Below are 20,283 nucleotides of genomic sequence, written 5' to 3' on the forward strand. Positions count from 1 at the left end.
GAGAGAGTTGTATCCCATCTCAGCCCGTGCTGTCCCTGTCCTGGAAGTAAACGACGGGACAGTGTAGAGGGAGTTTTGTTCTCAACATAACGGTACTGCTCCTATCCCAGGAGTAAACAATGGGACAGTGTAGAGGGAGCTTCATTCTCTTTATTACTACTGCTCCTATCCCAGGAGTAAACGATGGGACAGTGTAGAGGGAGCTTTGATCTCAACATAACTGTACCGCTCCTATCCCAGGAGTAAACGATGGGACAGTGTAGAGGGAGCTTCACTGAACATAGCTGCAAGTGTATTCTACATTGTTTAAGTTTTCCATCAGGTGATAACAACAGACTGAAGCTGGTCACTGGTGAATGCCACCGCTGCCTTTTACTGAGCTGTGTTTCCTGGACAGGATGAAAGAGGGTCTGGAGCAGACCAGGAGGAGACCCCAGCCATCCTGGCTGTTAAAAAGCTGCGCAGCGCATTCCCAGGTCTGGTGATTGCATGTGATGTCTGCCTCTGTCCGTACACCTTTCACGGGCACTGCGGTGAGTCAACAGCTGGGGTTCCTTTCTCAGACCCCTCCACCTTTCTGATTCTTAGTAACAAAGTTAAGGTCGAGTATTGTCCTGTACACAGGTAATGCGTGCCCAGGTGCAGCAGCGTCACGGTATGTAGCATCATAACAAAAATGTAATTACATATAAACTATGTGCACATTTCACAAGAAAGAACACCATTAGAACAATAAAAAGCAAAACTCACTTCAGTGCAGAGTGATCCAAGCAGTCATGGCAGTGCTAAACTTGTAGTGGTTAGGCTTGTGTCAGTTGGTTCAAGAACTGATTGATTGAAGGGAAGTAGCTGTTCTTGAATGGTGTTGTGTGTCTCCGGGGTCCTGACATTCTTCCCGATGGTGGCTGTGAGAAGATGGCACGGCCCAGATGGCGGGATCTTTGGGGATAGATATTTTGCCTTCTGCAGTGCCTCCTGTAGATACTCCCAATGGCAGGGAGCAGTTTGCCTCGATGTATTGGGCTGAGTGAACTACAATGGATTCCGGTTAATTGGTCAATCAGTTCAACAGGGTTAGTTGCTGAGTTGGAATAACTCATATAACTCATATAGTTGGAATAAGTTCATCGAGAAAATAGCCAGGATTCTCTTCGTTTATTTTGGACACTATGCCGCTTAATTGGGACTATTGCCAAACGGTTTCTAGCTAGTGTCAGTCGTGTGGACTTGTGTGGCTGTTAGACACTACACTGTGCTTAGAGCAAATAATTCTTAAATTGTGTCAGTTGTGTGCATTTGTGTTCAAAAAAGCAGTGATTTTAGTCACTGAGAGTTATTGATAAATAAGCAGTAAGACAATTCAGAACTGTTTTTCTCACTGCGGTTTCAAGCATTCGGGCTTGGAGATGCCAAAAACGGCCAAGAGTGAAAAGAAAATTATTTCACTTCTTAGTTAGGAACAAGTTAGGAGCTATGGAGAATTTGAAGGTATCGACAATCATCTGAAAATGAAGATTTGGAGGATGCAATCGTTGAAAGCATTGTATGAAGGCAGTCCATTGTCTGTGCTAGGTGTCTGCACTAATATAGTTCACTTACCATCAATCAAAAGAATACAGCAGCACGTTGGCTGTCTGTCTTATCCGATGACAGTGAAACCTGTGTGGAGGAGTTGTTAAAGTGGAAAGGCCATTGCACTGGGGCATTTCCACTCTCTCAACCTTGGAAGTCCAGGACCAGTGGTAAATGTAGTCATCCCAAACTGAGGTCTTCCTTGGTTACGGTGGACAACCGTGACTCCTCCTGTGCCTTGTCTTGCCCCTCACTCTCCACAGAGCATCGTGGAACCGCCTTCCTGGTTGGTGGATCTCATTCGCCCAGTCCACCAGAGCTGACTTCAGATGCTAGGACAGGTGTGTCCCTGTCTCACCGGGGTATGAGATCAGCTGGTTGCCCTCACCCAGTTTAACCCACCTGTTGAAGTGGTGCAGCGGGGGGGTGGCTGCCGTCACAAGCAAACAGCCGCTTGGAGCCACGGGTGAGAGGTGGGTGTCTGGTGAGAAACAAAGTTGAGTGAGCTGACAGAATGGACTGGACAAGCCCCTTCACTAAAAGTGCTACCCCTTCATGGACACCCCATATGCAGCAGAATTTCTCTGTTGGTAACTATTAGAAACTAATACACAGTTTTATAGCACTGTAGTAGCTTTGGTAGTGTTCTTGATTTATTGCGCATTTCATTTAAATACATAATTTGTTACTCTTTTAAATGGTAGCTTGATTTTTTTATACCTTTTTAACTATTTCCATGATATTTCAGCTAATTGGAGCAACTGCTTATTTGGGCCAAAACGTACTGGTCCCGATGTGTCCTAATTAACTGGAAAACACTGTGTTCTCTGCAGCTTTTTATGTTCATGCACTTTCAAATTGCCATACCAGACCACAACGCAACCAGTCATAATGCACAGGATGTGTCAGTCTGACTCCAATAAGCAGAGTTGGAACTGTGTCTGAGCCAAACCGCATGTGAGTGACAGCCGGAGTAGTGAGTTGAAATGTTTTGAAGAGGAAGAGACCCAACTCAGATCCAGAACTTCTACTGGATCTTTACAAGATATCAGGCAATGTCTGTCTCTAATAAGGAATCTAATCGCCTCCCCTTGACTCTCAATGGCACTACCATTACTGAGAAACTCACCATCAACATCCATTGACTGGAAGCCAACTAGACCAGCCACATGGTTATCTTAGCAGTAAGTGTAGGTCAGGGGCTGGTACCCTGCAGCGAGTGACTCCCCTCCTGACGTCCCAACGCCTTTCCATAATCTGAAAGGTGTGTCGTGGAAGACTCTCCGCTTTCCTCGATGACTGCAGTGCCAACACCTATCAAGAAGCTTGATGCCATCCTGGATAAAGTGACCTGGTTGATTGGCAGTGTTCATTTGGCCTAAATGTTTATTCCTCCACCACTCCACCCACAAAATGCATTGCAGCTAACTTGCCTGGGGCATTCCACCAGCACCTCCCAAACAGGGAGCCTCTGCCTCCAAGAAGGGAAGCAAGTCAAGCGAGTGCCAGCACCTGCAGATTCCTCCAATTCACACGCCGTCATTGAGATCACAGTGTAGAAACTGGCCCTGCAGCCCATCAAATCCATGCCTACCACGGAACATCCATTTGGCCTGGAGATATTTCACGGCTCCTGAATTATCGCTGGGTGTAAATCCTGGAATATCCATCCCAACGATGGGCACGGGTGTATCATCCAGGTCGAGTAGCGGCCTCACCGTTTTCCTTTCAGGGCAGTTAGGCATGGGCAATAAATGCTGGTCTTGCCCGCGGTGCTCTGATGCTGATAATTAATCTTCGCTGATGTGCTGGGTTAGGGGTATCAGGCTCCGAGACAGTGCTGAGAGGCACTGGGGTCAGGGACCACCTGTGATAGGCACAACTGTGATCGTCTCCTTCCACGAGGTTCCTGTTGCCTCAATGGTGCTCTCCCTCACACCATTGGCAGCCAGCTGTTGAGGGATACATTTCTGGAAATGGAAACAGTGCCAGGGGGTAATGGCTCTCGCTCTTCTCTTTCTAGGGATCCTCCGAGAGGATGGGACGTTGAACAATGAAGCCAGCTGCCGTAGGCTGGCGGAGGTGGCACTGGCTTACGCCAAGGCAGGTGAGCACAAAAGTCAGGAGCTGTAACTTTTCCAAAAGCTATATGTTTAAAGTGACAAAGGCTGATGGGTCAAGGGGACCTGGAAACGTCTTCTATTGTTGTTCAGTTTTAATCCAGTAGCAGTCCAAAATTAACTGTGTAACCCAGCGTGCAGTGGTGTTCAGTCAGAATGCAAAGTGACCTTGCAGAAGGTTGACCCAGTGAGGTGGTGAGATTGGTTTTGAGGGTACAAGTCATTTACTTTGTGGTTAATTCTGTGCAGCCACAGCTGCTCAACGAACAGTAAACTTAGTCTGAAATCCCTGACTGAGTTACGAATAATGTTTCATCAGAACAATGTGGTCTGATGAAACATTTTTGACATTTAATGGTGGTTCTCAGTTGACAGATGCTGCCTGATATAAGAACATAAGCAACGGGAGCAGGAGGCCATTTAGCCCTTCAAGTCTGTTCTACTGATTGCGACTGATCTGATAGTTGGCCACATCTCTGCGTTCCCCTTTGGCCCCCCATTATCCCTCATTCATCTGCAACCCAAAAGACAGCCCCAGCCTTGAATGTGCTAGTCTCAGCCACCGTCTGGGGTAGCAAATTCCTAAGGTTTACTGACCTCCAAGAAGAAATTCTCCCGTATTGCCAAGATGAGTAGCCAATTTTGTATATGAGGCTGTGTCCTAAGTTCCAGGACCCCAGTGAGGAAAACACTCTCACAGCATCTACCCTTCCAACTCCCCTTCGTTTTCTTCAGAATTCCAAAGCATGTTAGATCAGCCCTTCACCCTAAAACAATCCTCTCATTCCAGCGATCAACTTTGACCTTTCCTGTTCTGCCTTGACAGCAGCTATATCCCAGGGGATCCCAGGGGTGATCAGTTGGGAACCCTGCACCAGAGTTCCTGTCAAAGTGTTATGTTCCTCCCTAATAATCTGCTGTCTCTGCACATCAATGGAGACATAACAGATACTGGGATGGCGGAAATCCAGAGTAACTCTGCTCAGCAGTTCCTCCATCGTTTTGTGAGTTGCTCTGCACCTGACCCTTTATGCTGCTCTTTCTGAACACCAGCCTTCTCTTCTCTCGGTATTTCAATGACATACTTCTTTATTTTTTTCATCGAATAGATAACTTCACATTTTCTCTGTTATACAAAATCTGACATTGCTTTTCCCACTTAATTTGTTCATGTTCTGTATCCTTATCCTTGTCTTTGTTACCTAATTCAGTATCATGTGAAACCTTGTACATTTGTCTAAATTATGGTAAATAATTGATGTTCCAGTCCTGATTACAATCTGCCAACCTGAAAATTACCTATTTTTCCTTTCTCTGTGCCAGTTAACGAAAAATCTATCTCAGCCCTGAATTTACTTAATCACAGCAGTTCAGCTGTCGTGGGTAAAGAATTACGAAGATTCACTGGCCTCGGGGAAGAAGCTCTCCCTTGTATTGAAAGAGACGCCTTGACCTACTATATGTTTCCAGTAACTTGGGGTGGGGTGGGGACGTTACTGGAAGGGACACTAATACCAGCACGAGCTGAAACACCATTGGAATGTGGTCAAACACAATATGACAACATTGATATATTAGAACCCGGTGCAGAGGGAAGTTTTAAAGAGCATATTAGAGAAGGTAAGGGGGGTTTCAGAACTTGCCCCCCTCCCCATGGGTTATCTTATAGAAAAATAATGTGTGACAGATTGTGAATTCTGAGACATTACTGATGGAAGATTTAGGACTGAACTTGTAAGGGAGGTTACTGCTTGTCAGGGTGTGAAACCTATTCTGACATTAGTCATCCAAATTATCTGGTTATTTGGTAATTCAGTTAAAAGGGTTTGGCAGTTATATCTTTAACTTTAAACTGTAGAGAGAATGGTTGGAAGTTACAGGAAGATGAAAGGTCCACCTGTAGCAATCCAACCAGTTCATGGAATTTCAGTTCCACCTCTTGCATTAGGATTTATCCATCTTGAATCGTGCCTTGACCTCTGGCAACTTGAGACCAGAAGCCTCCCAGTTCTTCCAGGAGGCTGGCACAGTGTCCTCAGGGCCAGGCATGAATTCACCCAGCCTGGATAAGTGAATGTAATGAAATTGGACAGCCTTAATCCAATTTTCAATGGGAATAAAATGATTGTACTCAGTTCTATCATTTATAGAGTGTGTTAAATAAACTGTTGCTCAGAGATGTGTAATCAGCAAAATTCATGTTAATTCATAGAAGGAACTTGGATCAGAATTTAATCCACCGACCTAATGTACATTCCGTCTTCAGTGCCCAGGCAGCTTTGAGCACTTTATGTTATTTCACCACGATGCTCAGAAAGAATTCCTTTGTCTGTTAGAGTAAACTTGTGGGAGGGTGGGGGAGGCAGCAGTGAAGTTCCTAGACTCATGGAAAACTTTTTTGCCAAGTGCCCGAGGGGTCACTAAGAACTGATGGCCACTCTCGTTTCAGGATGCCACATTGTAGCTCCCTCGGATATGATGGATGGCAGAGTTGGATCCATAAAGCAGGCACTTGTCTCCAATGAACTGGGAAACAAGGTAAAGCTCTTTTACTTCAGAGCCAGCTCCGAGCTTGGTGTAGAGTTATCAATGAAAATCAGTGCAGGAAAGCTGATCTAAAAGTAGTCAATACTGGAAACACTCAGTAGCTGAGGCAGCATCTATGGAAGGAAAAACAGGTTGAAGGGCCTTCATCAGAAATACTGGGTGTTTCCTGAATTGTTCGTTCATTCTGAGAGTTCTCTCCTGGTGGTACAGTCTTCAGATGAAGCCACAAATGCTGGACTCTGGAATAAAAACAAACTCTGTAGAGGAACTCTGAGTCAGACAGCGTCTCTTGAGGGAAGTAGGCAGCCAGTGTTTCAACTGGAAAATGAAGATTCTGAACTGGAAATGCAGTCTGTTCATTTCCTTCTCCAGTTGTTACCTGATCCACTGACTTCCTCCCGCAGTATTCAAACATTAGAGTATAAACTGATTGATTTGAAATGTTGATTCCTCTGTCCACCTGCCCAGAACATGTCGATGAGACACAACACACATCCTGCTGGTTAGTGGGTTAGGCAGCACCTGTAGGGGGGAACGTACCATCAGCCTGAAACATTAACTGCCCGTTTCCCTCCATTCGTTCTGCCTGACCCACTGAGTTCCTCCATTTTTTTGTGTGATGCTCCAGACTTCCAGTATCCGCATTCTCTCTCGTATTGAGGTGAGGTACAAGACTCATCACCTAGTTGACCATGGGTTCTCAGCCTGTCGCCGGGTGATTCATGGGGCTCGCCTCTTCGAGCTGCACCTTACAAGCAACAGCTTGCGCTGCTGACCTGCCACTGTAGTTAACTCAGTGACTGGAGACTGCAATTCCTGTTAGTTTGTCCCCATTCTCACACTCGGCCTAGCACACACACCCCTTCGACAATTCCAAACAAGAACATTGTTCCGCACAAATTGAGGGTGCGACCTTCCTGCGCTGGTGTTACGGGAAAGCAGCGACTGGGATGTGGAGATTTTATATTGGGGGGGGGGGGGTGCTGAGAATTAGGTGATGGGAGTTTGAAATAAAATGTACTTGAATTTTGTCAGATCTTCAACCTGAGTTTAATCTTTCCACCAGGTTTCAGTGATGAGCTACAGTGCAAAGTTTGCTTCCTGTTTTTATGGACCTTTCCGGTGAGTTCACTGACTGGCACAGGATTGATCAGTCACATTCTTCAGTTTAATATCAAGAGACCGTATACAGTATGCAGCCTGAAATTCTTACTCTTCACAGACATCCGCAGAACAAAAAGCCCCAAAGAATGAATGGGAGAAGCATCAGAACCCCAGTGTACCCCCTCCCACATACAAGCAGTAGCAGAGGCATCGGCAATCCCCCCACTTGCACCAACCCCACTCCACCCTCCTCAAAAAGTATGGATGCATCTTCCCACTCAGCACCAACCTGTCCCTGTCCTTTTTCTTGGTGCTGTGGGTAACTGTGTCGACACAGAAAGCCCGTGTGTTTAGGGTGAGCAAACGAGTGTAACGGTGGGTGGTGCCAGTTCAAAGATCTAATTGAAGAGGAATTGGAGCAGGAATTCTGCAGACTCTGCAAATCTGAAACTAAGGTAGAAAATGCAGTAATCTCCCTGCAGACCGAGCAGCAGCTGTGAGGTGAGGAATGTTGGCTCAGCTGCTGCCCAAACTCCCAGTGCCGGCTGTTCTTGTTTTTAACCTACCTTACACCATCGCGTGGGCTGCGGGAAACAATTGCTTGACGTGTTTTGGGGGAGGAAGTGGAGGGTGAAGTAAGCTGGATATATTAAAAAGGATAGGGGAACATGGGCCTTTTGTGCACGTTGGAACTGGTGGTTGTGTGATTCATGTCCTTCCCCATCAGAGATGCTGCCCAGTCAAAGCCAGCTTTCGGAGATCGCAAGTGCTACCAGCTGCCTCCGGGTGCCAGGGGACTCGCTATCCGAGCTGTGGTAAGTCAAAGCCTGCAGTCAGCACGCTGGGACCCCCTGCTGAGCCGCGGTTATGTAGACGTAGTGCGTCTGCATCCTGCAAACAACGGGAGCATCTTCATAGCTACAAGTTCAGGTTGGGCAGTAAACCGCAGCCATGCCACTGTCAGTCACAGTTAACTGCAGAGTACAGTAGTGTGCTTGGGTGTCAGCTGCAGGTTATATCCTTCCCCGGTGAAGGAACTGTGCTGCCATGTGGTGTGAGTTAACTATTCCCTTGCACAAATGTAGTTGGTGGGGGTGGAGATACGTCTCTGCCAAAGGAGGTGTAAAGCGCTTCTTCGGTCTGCTACCCTATAGGTCACCCTTGGGCAAGGTGTAACACCCGCTCAGCTCCCCGATCAGGGTCACGTGAAGCCATGGGATCAGGTCGTATGAACAGCTGGTGCCTATCTCAAGTCCTGGTTATGTGACGATGATGCCAAGCAGGCAATCTCTGAAGAGTATTGATAATGGATGGGCTCAACCGTCTAGTAGAGACACTGCCCAGAAGAAGACAATGGCAAACCACTTGTGTAGAAAAGTTTGCCAAGGTCAGTCCTGGTCATGGAAAGACCATGATGATGAGTTGAGTTGGCAAGTAGCCCACTGTGTCTTTCAGGGCAGCTCTGATTGTCTGGTGCTCTCTGGCAGATTCGGGTTGTAAATTGGTTTATTATTGTCACATGTAGCAAGACACAGCGGAAAAACTTGCCTTGCAATACCGTCCATTCAGATCAATTCATTACAACAATGCAAGGTAGTACAAGGTAAAATAATAACGGTGTTACACAGAAAGTACAGTGCAGGAAAACAATAAGCAACAAAGGCATAAGGGGACACATTGTGAGATCGAGAATCGGCTTTATTATACAGACAGACGGACATACTTTATTGATCCCGAGGGAAATTGGGTTTTGTTACAGTTGCACCAACCAAGAATAATGTAGAAATATAGCAATATAAAACCATAAATAATTAAATAATAATAAGTAAATTATCCCAAGTGGAAATAAGTCCAGGACCAGCCTATTGGCGCAGGGTGTCTGACACTCCGAGGGAGGAGTTGTAAAGTTTGATGGCCACAGGCAGGAATGACTTCCTATGACGCTCAGTGTTTCATCTCGGTGGAATGAGTCTCTGGCTGAATGTACTCCTGTGCCTAACCAGTACATTATGGAGTGGATGGGAGACATTGGCCAAGATGGCATGCAACTTGGACAGCATCCTCTTTTCAGACACCACCATCAGCGAGTCCAGTTCCACCCCCACAACATCACTGGCCTTACGAATGAGTTTGCTGATTCTGTTGGTGTCTGCTACCCTCAGCCTGCTGCCCTAGCACACAACAGCAAACATTATAGCACTGGCCACCACAAACTCATAGAACATCTTCAGCATCGTCCAGCTGATGTTAAAGGACCTCAGTCTCCTCAGGAAGTAGAGACGGCTCTGACCCTTCTTGTAGACAGCCTCAGTGTTCTTTGACCAGTCCGGTTTATTGTCCAATCGTATCCCCAGGTATTTATGTAACTCCCTGGGTCGCCTCAGGCTCGCTCAGCTCGTTCTTGTCTAGGGGGAGCAGCCTTCGGCCCCGCCAAACTGGGTAATCAGCTGGTGTGGATGCTGTGTGATGTCCCCGCCTCGCCCAAAACCAGACAGTACACCATATGCGATTAAATGAGTACAATTTATAAAGGTTACTATAACTAAGTGATTAATAACGATACAGTATATATGAAGAGAAAATTAAAGAAAAGGTGCCAAACTTATCAAAGTCCAAACCACTTCGTGCACAACCATTGGAGCTCAATTACTGAAGTCTTCTGGCCACCATTCGATCCCCTCCGAACTCCTCGACTCGCAGCTCAGGACCCTCCGAACTCCTCGACTCTCCAAACAGCTCAGGACCCTCCGAGTGGTCAACCAAGCACATCTAGCTTCATCTCCCCCCCCCCCCCACTCCCTCGGAGAATCTCCCAGCCTCGGACCCCCCTTTGGGGTCTGATCCTCGCCCAGCTTAGAGCATTGCATCCTCTCTCTCGACCCCCTCGCGCCGATCTGCCCAAAAGCCCGTCAACAAAAGCTTACAGACTCAGAAGAAAGAACATTAATCCCCATTTGGTTTACAAAGGAATACCATTCTCGTTATCAGTAAATTAGCATTCCTGCTAGTTAACAAAAAGAAGAAACCCTCTTTACACTCTCCCTCCACCAAATAAAAGTCATGTCCTCATGACTTCTAAATAACTCGCCACCTTTCCTGCCAACACACCGTAACCCAAGCACAAACAGTGACATCTCCTCCCCACACAGTAACCCTCACGCCCTGTTCCTCAGGCGCTACTTAGGCCAACTATCTGGGAGTTCCCTAACCCTTCTGAGGCCTCCGTACCCCCTCACCTAAACCCTTCAGGCTCGGACACAACTGGGGATACCTTGGGCCCACTACCAACTCCTCTCTCAACCTCTCACTCATGCCCCACACTGCACACAGCTAACCCTCCCCGCTACACCTGACTCAATGGGAGAAGGGCCAAAGGTCTTCCTCAATCGAGGGAAAGTCAGCAAAAGGCAGCATGTACCACACATCCAGCACATCATCCATCGAATCTGTATTCTTCCTCATTCCTTTGATCGGTAGTTGCTGTTTGATCTCCAAACGGAAACACGTGGCCTGCACTGCTCCCGCAGTCTCTTCAGCCTCCTGTTCAGTATTCACTGCACTTCTCTCCAGCTTTTTCTTCCTCATGACTTCTTCCAGATCAACTTTCAGGTTTTGCACTTCATTTGAACTGTCGATGGTCATCTTCAGGTTCTCTTCAAGCTTCCGCTTCTCTCTTCTGAGATTCGTCTGTAATTTCTTCACCTCCGCAAACTCCCCTCTCCGGGTTCTCAGTTTGCTATTACCCTCAGTCAGACAACTTACTTCATTCTCTCCAACTTGTAAGTCTTCCGACTGGTTCCAGATCGCTTTCTCCAGTCTCTCCGTCTTCATTTCAAACTTGATTCCATAGAGACAGTCACTCACGAGCTGTGACCTTCGCCAGCCCTGGCACGTGTCCTGAAAACACTTTAACTCGGTAGTTCTCAGCTGCTCCTGCAACGACCTCACTTCATATTCTCCTGAGGCAAATCCAAACACCAAGAGATCATCCACATACACCAAAACTCCAAACACCTCCACATCCCCTATGGTCTTCCACCTGCCCAGCAGGAAGGTTGCAAGGGCTCCAGATATGCCCTGTGGCATCTTTTCGGACCCGAAGACTCCTAGGGAATTTATAACGGCCGTCTTCTCCTTGTCGGCCCCACTCATCGGGATCTGGCAACATCCACTCCTCAGATCCAGCACCTTAAACCATTTCGCACCACTCAGACAGGCCATCGCCTCTCAGGCCCTCAGGGCCATATTCTGGTCACTGACAGTGCGCCTCTTCAACGCAATATAATCCACACACACGCTGCCTACGTCTTCCACGGCTTCAGGGGCCAGTCGCCGCAACCTCTCTCTTTCCGAGGTGTCTTCAGCAGTCAGCTCCCCTCCCTCGTGGTATTTCGCAGCGTCCACTAAGAGGGTCTCACCCTCAGATACTTCCCCTAGGCTGTACCACCACTGGCTCTTGTTTGAATTCGGTATCGGCCCAATGCTGCTACACACGTCCGCACAAGCAGCTCGAAACTCTGGGTGCATCGACAATGCCTCCAAACAGCGCTCACCCGCCTCCTCCAGGCAGGCCCCCAAGCGCACCAGCAGGATATTGGTTCTCTCTAGAACAGAAACGCTGCCAGTCTCAACAGGGTCCGGACACATCAGCATTAACGATTCATGAACCTCAGTCTCCTCCACATTTGCCTCCAAGAACTCCATTTTCACTGACCAACAACCGTCGTCTGGATAATCACCGGCACTGGTACCCCGAATCTCCAGTGTCCTCAATGTCGTCAAGGGTAAATGCTTCCAATAACGGTTATGAAACAAACTGTACAGCAACTTAACCGGCGCCCTGGTGCCGAGGATGGCTTTAACTTGACTTCCATCCATCCGTAACAACACCTGTGCGCATGGCCCCTCTAAGCCTTCAGGAATAGGGTCTGTTCCTTTCGGGAGTTTGTTGGTACATTGCTGGGAACGTGCTCCCCCAGAGACCCCAAGCCGTTTCCCCACTGGGCCTCCTCTAAGTTTACCGACACCTCTCGAATCAACGGAACAACTGATCCCCTTGACAGATCCCCTTGGCACCACAAGCAATTTATCTGCCCCCCTAGGCAAAAAGGGATACCCTAAAAACTTCCCACCAATCTCCTGCCACGGATATGATAAGCCCCCCAGCTGCGGCATTTGACTTCCAGTCGAACCACACGCATTTTCACACACTTTCCCAGAACTGGCAGCGGTCACTTCGAGGTAATTGCGCCCGACAGTTCTAACAAAGTCACCAGCCCGCCTACTCAAACTTTCAACCCGTCCCTGTCGCTTTCCCTCAGCCAAGCACTGCCACTCACCCAACACACACGCAGCGATAACCAGCAATCGCACACCCACAAAGGCACACCAGCTCTTCCCTGCAGACACAATTTAAAGAGGCTGATCACACAGCTTCCACAGAAATCAACCCCGGACAAGCACCCCACAATGTAACCCTTACCCAACAGGCTGGTATATGTCTAGGGGAAAAAGGAGATCCAGCCACTCTCCAACCCACCTCCCGTATACGCAGGTGCTGTGAGAATCGAGTTAATGCCTCGCGCCCGCCAACAGTATCAAACCCACAACAAATACCATTATGAAATACACTTTAAAGAGTTTACTAAAATTAAAAAAATAGTAGGCAATACAATATATATATATATATATATACAAGGTAAAAAACAAAAGGCGCCAACTTATCAAAGTTCAGTCTGTTTAGTGCACTCGTTGGAGCTCAATCAATGAACCAATCGACCCATCCGGCCGTCGCACCTGGGACCACCCCGGTGGTCTTACGAGCAGTCCAGCACACGTCCACCTTCCTCAGCGTCTTCCTCGGCCTCTCCCAAACAGCTCAGGACCCTCCGAGTGGTCAACCAAGCACATCTAGCTTCATCTTCCCCCCCCCCCCCCCACGTCCTCGGAGAATCTCCCGGCCTCGGGACCCGGGGTCCGATCCTCGCCCAGCTTAGAGCATTGCGTCCTCTCTCTCGACCCCCTCGCAGCGATCTGCCCAAAAGCCCGTCAACAAAAGCTTACAGACTCAGAAGAAAGAACATTAATCCCCATTTGGTTTACAAAGGAATACCATTCTCATTATCAGTAAATTAGCATTCCTGCTAGTTAACAAAAAGAAGAAACCCTCTTTACATTTATAATCCTCCACCATGTCCACACTGAACCCTTGGATGGAAACGGGTCACCGGTGCCTTAGCCCTCCTCAGGTCCACCACCAGCTCCTTAGTCTTTTTCACACTAAGCTGCAGATGATTCTGCTCACACCGTGTGACAAAGTTTCCCACCGTAGCCCTGTACTCCACCTCATCTCCCTTGCTGATGCATCCAACTATGGCAGAGTCCTCAGAAAACTTCTGAAGATGGCAAGACTCTGTGCAGTAGTTGAAGTCCGAGGTGTAGACGGTGAAGAGAAAGGGAGACTCGGTAATCTCTGGCGCAGACTCAGACATGTTCTTTTGTTGCTCTCCGAGTCGGGAGGTTGTACACAGCAAATGCCCACTGATAGTCGTGAACGTGACTACTGCTTTGCCTCTTTGGCTCCGTGTAAATGGATAACTTGAAGTGACACTGTTTGCCACCTTGCTGCAGGACCGTGATGTGCGTGAGGGGGCGGACATGCTGATGGTCAAGCCCGGTATGCCTTACCTGGACATGGTCCGAGAGGTGAAGAACAAAGTAAGTGGGTTCAGGTTCCCTCTACCCATGGAGCATAAAGAGGTGGAGGGGAGGGGAGAGCCATCTTGTGCAACAAGAAAGCAGCTGAGGGTGGCTGCACCCAATGAGCTCTTTATGACTGATAAATCTATGAGTCGGGATAAGGTGTGCAGACCTGAATTTGATCTAAGTGTCTGTGTCGACGGAGAGATCTTGTGTGTCAGCCTATTAGTGCAGAACAGTCCTCTTCCCTCTGTTGAGGGAGCAATGGAGGGAGGTTTAAAGGTAAGCTGTCGTATCGGCTCGTTCACCCCATTACAGTGAAGATTCATCACAACTTTCATTCCAGGTTCCCATCGGCTGTTTCCACTTGTTCCAGCTTTGCACTTGGGAATTATCGCTGGTGATAAGTGAAGCCCATCCCATTTGGATCGCCTATGTGTTGCCTGCAGAAAGCAGAAACTTAGTGAAACAAAGTCTGAGGGAAGATAGCAGATTGTATTAGAATGTAACTTTGGTTTGAACTAAGCAACGCTTGTCAATGATTTGTTCATTTTCTCTCTAACACTCACTCACTTGTTCTCCCTCCTACCTTTCCTTCAGTACCCCTGTCACCCACTAGCAATTTACCATGTTTCCGGAGAGTTTGCAATGCTGTGGCATGGTGCCCAAGCTGGAGCATTTAATCTCAAGACAGCCGTGATGGAGGCGCTGACCAGCTTCAGGAGGGCAGGTAGTACTCTTCACCTAACTAAGCATTTCTTCCATTGTCTCGCACCCGGCACCAGGCAGGATCCCAGCAATGCATCAGCATGTTGTGCACCAACCAGTGATCACGATGAAGCCTGTCTTTGATAATCCTGGGATGCAGGTCAGATACCACTTCTACCCCTGTGCTGCTGGAGCTGACCATGTTGTGAGTTTACAAGGAGCAGTTCAGTAGTGGGGCAGTCCCCTTCTCAATTCTGCATCAATGTGTGAATTAGGGCATTAGAGAGAGAAAGCTTGGTGTCTGCTCAGGCGTGTGAGGGACTGGGTATTCGATGAACCACATTATCACTTGTGATGCAGGACTCCACTTGGCTGCTTGTGGTTGTACTGGAAATGAGTACCTGTAGCTCTTTAAAAAGGACAATCGGAAATCAGGTTCAAAATCACTCATACTTCCCGGAAGTTGTTACTTTGTGGCAGCAGTACGGCTCAAGACATTAGAAATTTATATAAACTGTGATTTTAAAAATAACTAAATTGTGCAAAGGAGGAATAGCGAGGTAGCGAATTAATGAACCGTTCAGAAATCTGATGGCAGAGCTGTTCCAACTGCACCGTTTCTATAGACAACGCCAGACCAGCTTTGCAGCGCAAAGTCAAAGTTGTCTGGCCCTGAGATCTCTAGTCCCCTCTCTGATGCTGCTGGATCACGGTCTGGTGCCTCTGACAAGGAAAAGCAGTCACTCTGTCTGAGAACTTGGACAACAGTGGTGACCGGTTACATGGCTATGAGGTCATCACACACACACACACACACAGGGCCAATCTGCCCACACCCACCACTGAGGCAATTTCACGACCCAGGTTTGCGGACGTGATTTGGAAAGAAGACGCTCCCAGACAGATTTCTGAAACTGAGATTTGCCAAGTGTGTATCAAACTGCACGATAGCCTGAGAAATTAAACCTAGATCAGCTCTGCCCTCGATCACACGCTCGAGGCTTTTGGATACTCAAGCTACTCTCTCACTCCATCCCCACCGGGCAGCTTTTCCATCCCTTTATATCGCTGTGGAGAATTCTGTGGGTGTTTACCCCAGAAGGGGAGCAGGGATGGTCCAGGGGTTTGGGAAGAGACTTGGTGAATGATGTGGCTAGGGCAGGGGAGGAAGCGAACATTGGATTTCCCTAAGGAACAAGGGAGAGTGTCGACCCTGGGTGTGGCCATCTTCTGTAGGAGGCCACTCCACTGGGGTGTTTTTCTTAGTCATTTAAGGGTTGTCTGCGTTTATTGCCCATCCCCAGAAGAGTGGCAGTGAGCTGTTGCCATGATTTTGGTCCATCTGACAAAGGGGCCTCCGTGACACTGTTGCACAGAGTTCTGGATTTAGAACCAAGGGCGTGCATGTATTTCCAGGTTGGGGTGGTGCTTTGTGGATGTCACCGTGGGTATGGTTCAGTGCACCAGCTGCCCTTGTCCAGGATGGTTGTCGAGTGGCTCCCGTGCGGGCAAGGTGGCAGTGTTCCCTTCTGCCTTGTGAAAGGCTTTGGAGTGCCAGGGACTCCCCAACCTTTGATCTGCCATTGTAACCACAGGGCTCGGCCCAGTTGCATTTGTGCTGAGCTGAAAATCAGAGGGTGGCAGCAGCTGTAGATCTGAAACAAAAAATGAAGTGCTGGAAACATCAGTGGGAACAGACACACGAGTCAGGCTTACAGGTCTGAGCCCCCCTAAATTGGGAAAGCGAGAGAAAGAAAGTTAGTTTTAAATATGAGAGAAAAGTCTTCGACTTGAAACAAAATATTTTGGTCCATGAACTGACACACTGAAGTCCTCCTGTGCATCAACATCTTCCAATCTCTCACTATCTGCTTGCCCGTTCAGTGTGTTACGAACCCCGTAACTGGGTCACTTACCAGCAAAGATAGAGAGGTCCGTTGAAGTCTGATGGTACTATTTTTAACAGTATTTATTGATAAAGATACACAAACATAAGATCAGTGCAAACATACAGATAATATACGTCGTCAATACTAAATCTAAAAGCACGGGTATACTAATAATCAATAAGAAATAGCTCTATCGTTGTCTAGGGGATAATGTATTGTCCGATGGAAATATATAAGTCACTGTTAGTTCGTTCAAGCTGCAGCGTTTTGGGTTTGAGAGAAAGACGGGTTAAACTTGCCCAGTCCTTTCATGATGCCAATCCTTCTGAGTCGTTGGGAGTTGGTTTCCCCGTTGTTAGCTAAAAGCCATTTTTCCATGGTAAAGGGCACCGGTTCCGGGGCAAATGGAACCGAACGCACGTGGCCTCCCCACCGGCTTCCGCTATTACGGGATCGCTAGCGTTTCTTCTGGTGTGTCTGAGGGGCTGTTCCCACAGACCCTCTTTTATCCTGACTCCCAGGGTCTTGGATGTCAATCAGGTGGGGGTGATGCAATCCCTCCCTCAACCAGCCCACTTTGCCTGAGGGCTTCCATGTAGCACAGTATTGTAATACACAAGTCCGTCTCCAAGAGACAATGGCCGTTTCCCGTAGCTTTATATCGCCGGGGGGGGGGGGGGTCAAGACATTCCTCATGTCTCTCTCTCTCATTTCTTGGGTCTCCTGACCCAAATCAATAGCGATCCTGCGATTCTCACAAAGGAGGGGGTTACCCTGCACCCTTCGGCCCCTCAGAGCTGTGGTACATTCATAACAAGTGTATCTATCTACACCAACTCTACCTCAACTTCACACCAGTCACTCTGCATCCTTCTCAAAGCTCACCTGCCCACCTTGACAGATGGTATGCCCTAGCATTGCACCGCTAGTCACCGTTCCCCATTGTTAACCAACTCTATTCACCCCTTTCTACTTCTTCCTTTGATGTGGTTGCTGACTGAAAGCACAAAAACATAATCAGGTTGTTACTACTGTCCTGTATGATGTGAAATTTGTTGTTTTGCACCAACAGTGCAAACACGTAAGTTGGTCACTCTTATCAATTATAATTGCCTTCCTCTGGACAGTGTCTTTACAAGACGGGTGACCACAGCATTTCACTCTTAGCGCCTTTGCTGGTTTCTAGGACTGGTGCAGTGGACCATTGTTGTGGACTCCAAAGCAAGTCTGCAGGTGCTGGAAATCCAAAGCAACACACACAAAATGTTAGGGAAACTCAGCAGGCCAGGAAGCATCTGTGGAAAAGAGTAAACGAGTCTTCTTCACAACTGGAAAGAAAGAGAAGTCTTCTGTTTCTTTCCAGACCTGATGACGGGCAGGTCTCAGCCCGAAACCTCGACTGTGTACTCTTTTCCATAGATGCTGCCTGGCTTGCTGAGTTCTCCAAGCATTTTGCATGTGTTCCATTGTTGTGGGGGCCATTCTAGTTAGAGCGTTGCATTAAGGATCATCCCAGTCCAGAAGTTCCAGGTTGTTACGGTGTGGCTACAAGCAGGGATTTTCCGATGTGAATTGAAGGGGAACCAATCTGGAGGTGTGTATGAGGAGCGGTCTGTTATGATTGGCCCTGCTGATGTTGGGTATTAGCCACCTGCAAAGAAAGCCCTGATAGGAACAGCCTCCTATTGGTTTTCACTGGGGACTGCCCCAGGTGACGTGTTCTGTGCTGCACCTGGAATGGAGTGTCTATGGAACAGTGCAGCCCTGGATTATGGAGGTCTGTAGGGAGCTGCCTTAACTTGGGTGTTTGAGGGGGAGAGGTTGGCCTTGGTTAAGGGGCTCTGTGGAGACTTCCCTGAACGTTCTTGAAGTGTTGGTGCGCAATTAAATGCAAGTCCATATTAAGCTACGCTGGTTCTAGTGTACATTTGCTGGTCATTCACCCAAAGATGGTCCCATTGATACCCCACCCTCTTTGTCCACTGGAAGTGTGCACAGCACAGCTTTCCCTCTGATATGTGGTTTCTTCTGTCCGGATCTTGCAGGTGCTGACATCATCATCACGTACTACGTGCCACAAATCCTGAGCTGGCTGAAGGACATTTGATGCTGCTCCTCCTGAGCACAGAACATACTGGGTTTTGAAGAAATATTAGTCTGCTCTTCCACTCACCCTCAACCTGCTCCAATCCTCTGTCTGACTGTGAGAGGGACAACTTTTAAACTGGAACGTTTGTGTTCACCAAAGGTATATTTTCACAGATGTTTGGCACCTATCGGATCTTTGCATCATGTTTTGGGGTGAATCCGACTGAAAGAAAATATAAAAGAGCCAAGAGAATGATGTCTGAAAAGCCCACAGACACAAGAAAATCTGCAGATGCTAGAAATCCAAAACAACACACACACACAGTGCTGGAGGAACTCAGCAGGTCTGGCAGCATCTGTGGAAATGAGTAAACAGTCGACGTTTCTCAGCAGGTACTGACGAGGGGTCTCAACCTGAAACGTCAACTTTTTACTCATTTTCATAGATGCTGCCTGACCTGCTGAGCTGCTCCAGCATTTTGTGTGCGTTGCGATGTCTGAAAGACTGCAGGTGAAAAGGTTCCGGTGACATCATCGTCGAGAATGGCAGCTTAAGTCACTAGCCCCTCCGGAAAAATGTGTATTAAGCCCTGTTAACCCATCAAATACTATTTTTTGAAAGTATTTGAACTGATAAGAGGGGCAAGAATGGGGGAAAAGAATGGAAATAAAAAAACTGAAAAACTGCAGGTATCTGATCTTGCAAACAATCTGTGATTATTTCAATATACAGAACCTCAGGGATTGTAAAAATGAATGAGTATGAAGGTATTGTCAGTAAATCATGTGACTGGCATGTTAATGTACTGTGTAATGGTTGCCCAGGTGCCTTCCTGAACTTGACCCTTCTGTGGGTACATGCCTTAGGACTACAATCTGTATGTGAAACCCTGTGAATGAATGAAGTGGAATCCTCTGTTTTAATAAAACAAACACTAAAAATTATGTTCTGTTTGGAGCTCAATAGAGAATTGTTCCTTTAAATTGTATGGTGTTTCATAAACTGGTATAACAGTCTATAGATTAAACACTCATTCTGGCTAGCTGGTGTATTTTGTGTCCATTGATGTGTACCAATTCAGAATCAATGTCAGGTTTGTTGTTATTGTGAAATTTGTTTTTACTCAATTTTATCAGCTGCTTGATGTCTACCTGAAGACCAGCTGCTTCATGGATTACTCTCCCTGTAGAGTCTCTTCCGACTGATCCTGAGGCATCTCCCCTGTGGTCAGGGATGACTCAGTTCCACTTCAGTCTGTGGATTTCCTAGGTGGGGCCAGTGCGGTAACAACAGACTCTGGGCAGGAGAGGTGCTACGTCACAAGCTAGGTACATTACAGAGAACTCCTGCAAACAAACAAGTCATCTCAGATCTATTGTTTCACAGTGAACACTGAGCAATCCCAGAGACGATGTAGCACTCTCATGTCTTCCTACACCTCAGGCATTGAGGCAGTGTCTTGTATCTGGTGGGACCAGAACTGGCAATTAAAGTTTCAGTGTAAAATCAAAGTTCAGAATGAATTTCTTATAATAGTACTTGTGTATCACCATAT

The 20,283-nt window shown here is 47.5% G+C and overlaps 1 protein-coding gene across 6 annotated transcripts in view; it reads left to right on the top strand.

Moving 5' to 3' along the window:
* Window positions 1-19,770, top strand: part of alad (aminolevulinate dehydratase) — a 31,071-nt gene extending 11,301 nt beyond the window's left edge. For all 6 annotated transcript variants that reach the window (XM_059994403.1, XM_059994401.1, XM_059994398.1 and 3 more), the window contains 8 exons: window positions 398-533; window positions 3,596-3,679; window positions 6,142-6,230; window positions 7,306-7,361; window positions 8,071-8,158; window positions 13,974-14,060; window positions 14,643-14,772; window positions 18,685-19,770. In XM_059994403.1, coding sequence (XP_059850386.1) covers window positions 398-533; window positions 3,596-3,679; window positions 6,142-6,230; window positions 7,306-7,361; window positions 8,071-8,158; window positions 13,974-14,060; window positions 14,643-14,772; window positions 18,685-18,746 — 732 coding nt within the window. In that variant the 3' untranslated portion in view covers window positions 18,747-19,770. The remainder of the gene's footprint in view (window positions 1-397; window positions 534-3,595; window positions 3,680-6,141; window positions 6,231-7,305; window positions 7,362-8,070; window positions 8,159-13,973; window positions 14,061-14,642; window positions 14,773-18,684) is intronic.
* Window positions 19,771-20,283: the final 513 nt, after the last annotated feature.

Source organism: Hypanus sabinus, chromosome 18 (assembly GCF_030144855.1).
Source record: "Hypanus sabinus isolate sHypSab1 chromosome 18, sHypSab1.hap1, whole genome shotgun sequence".
Classification (NCBI taxonomy): domain Eukaryota; kingdom Metazoa; phylum Chordata; class Chondrichthyes; order Myliobatiformes; family Dasyatidae; genus Hypanus; species Hypanus sabinus.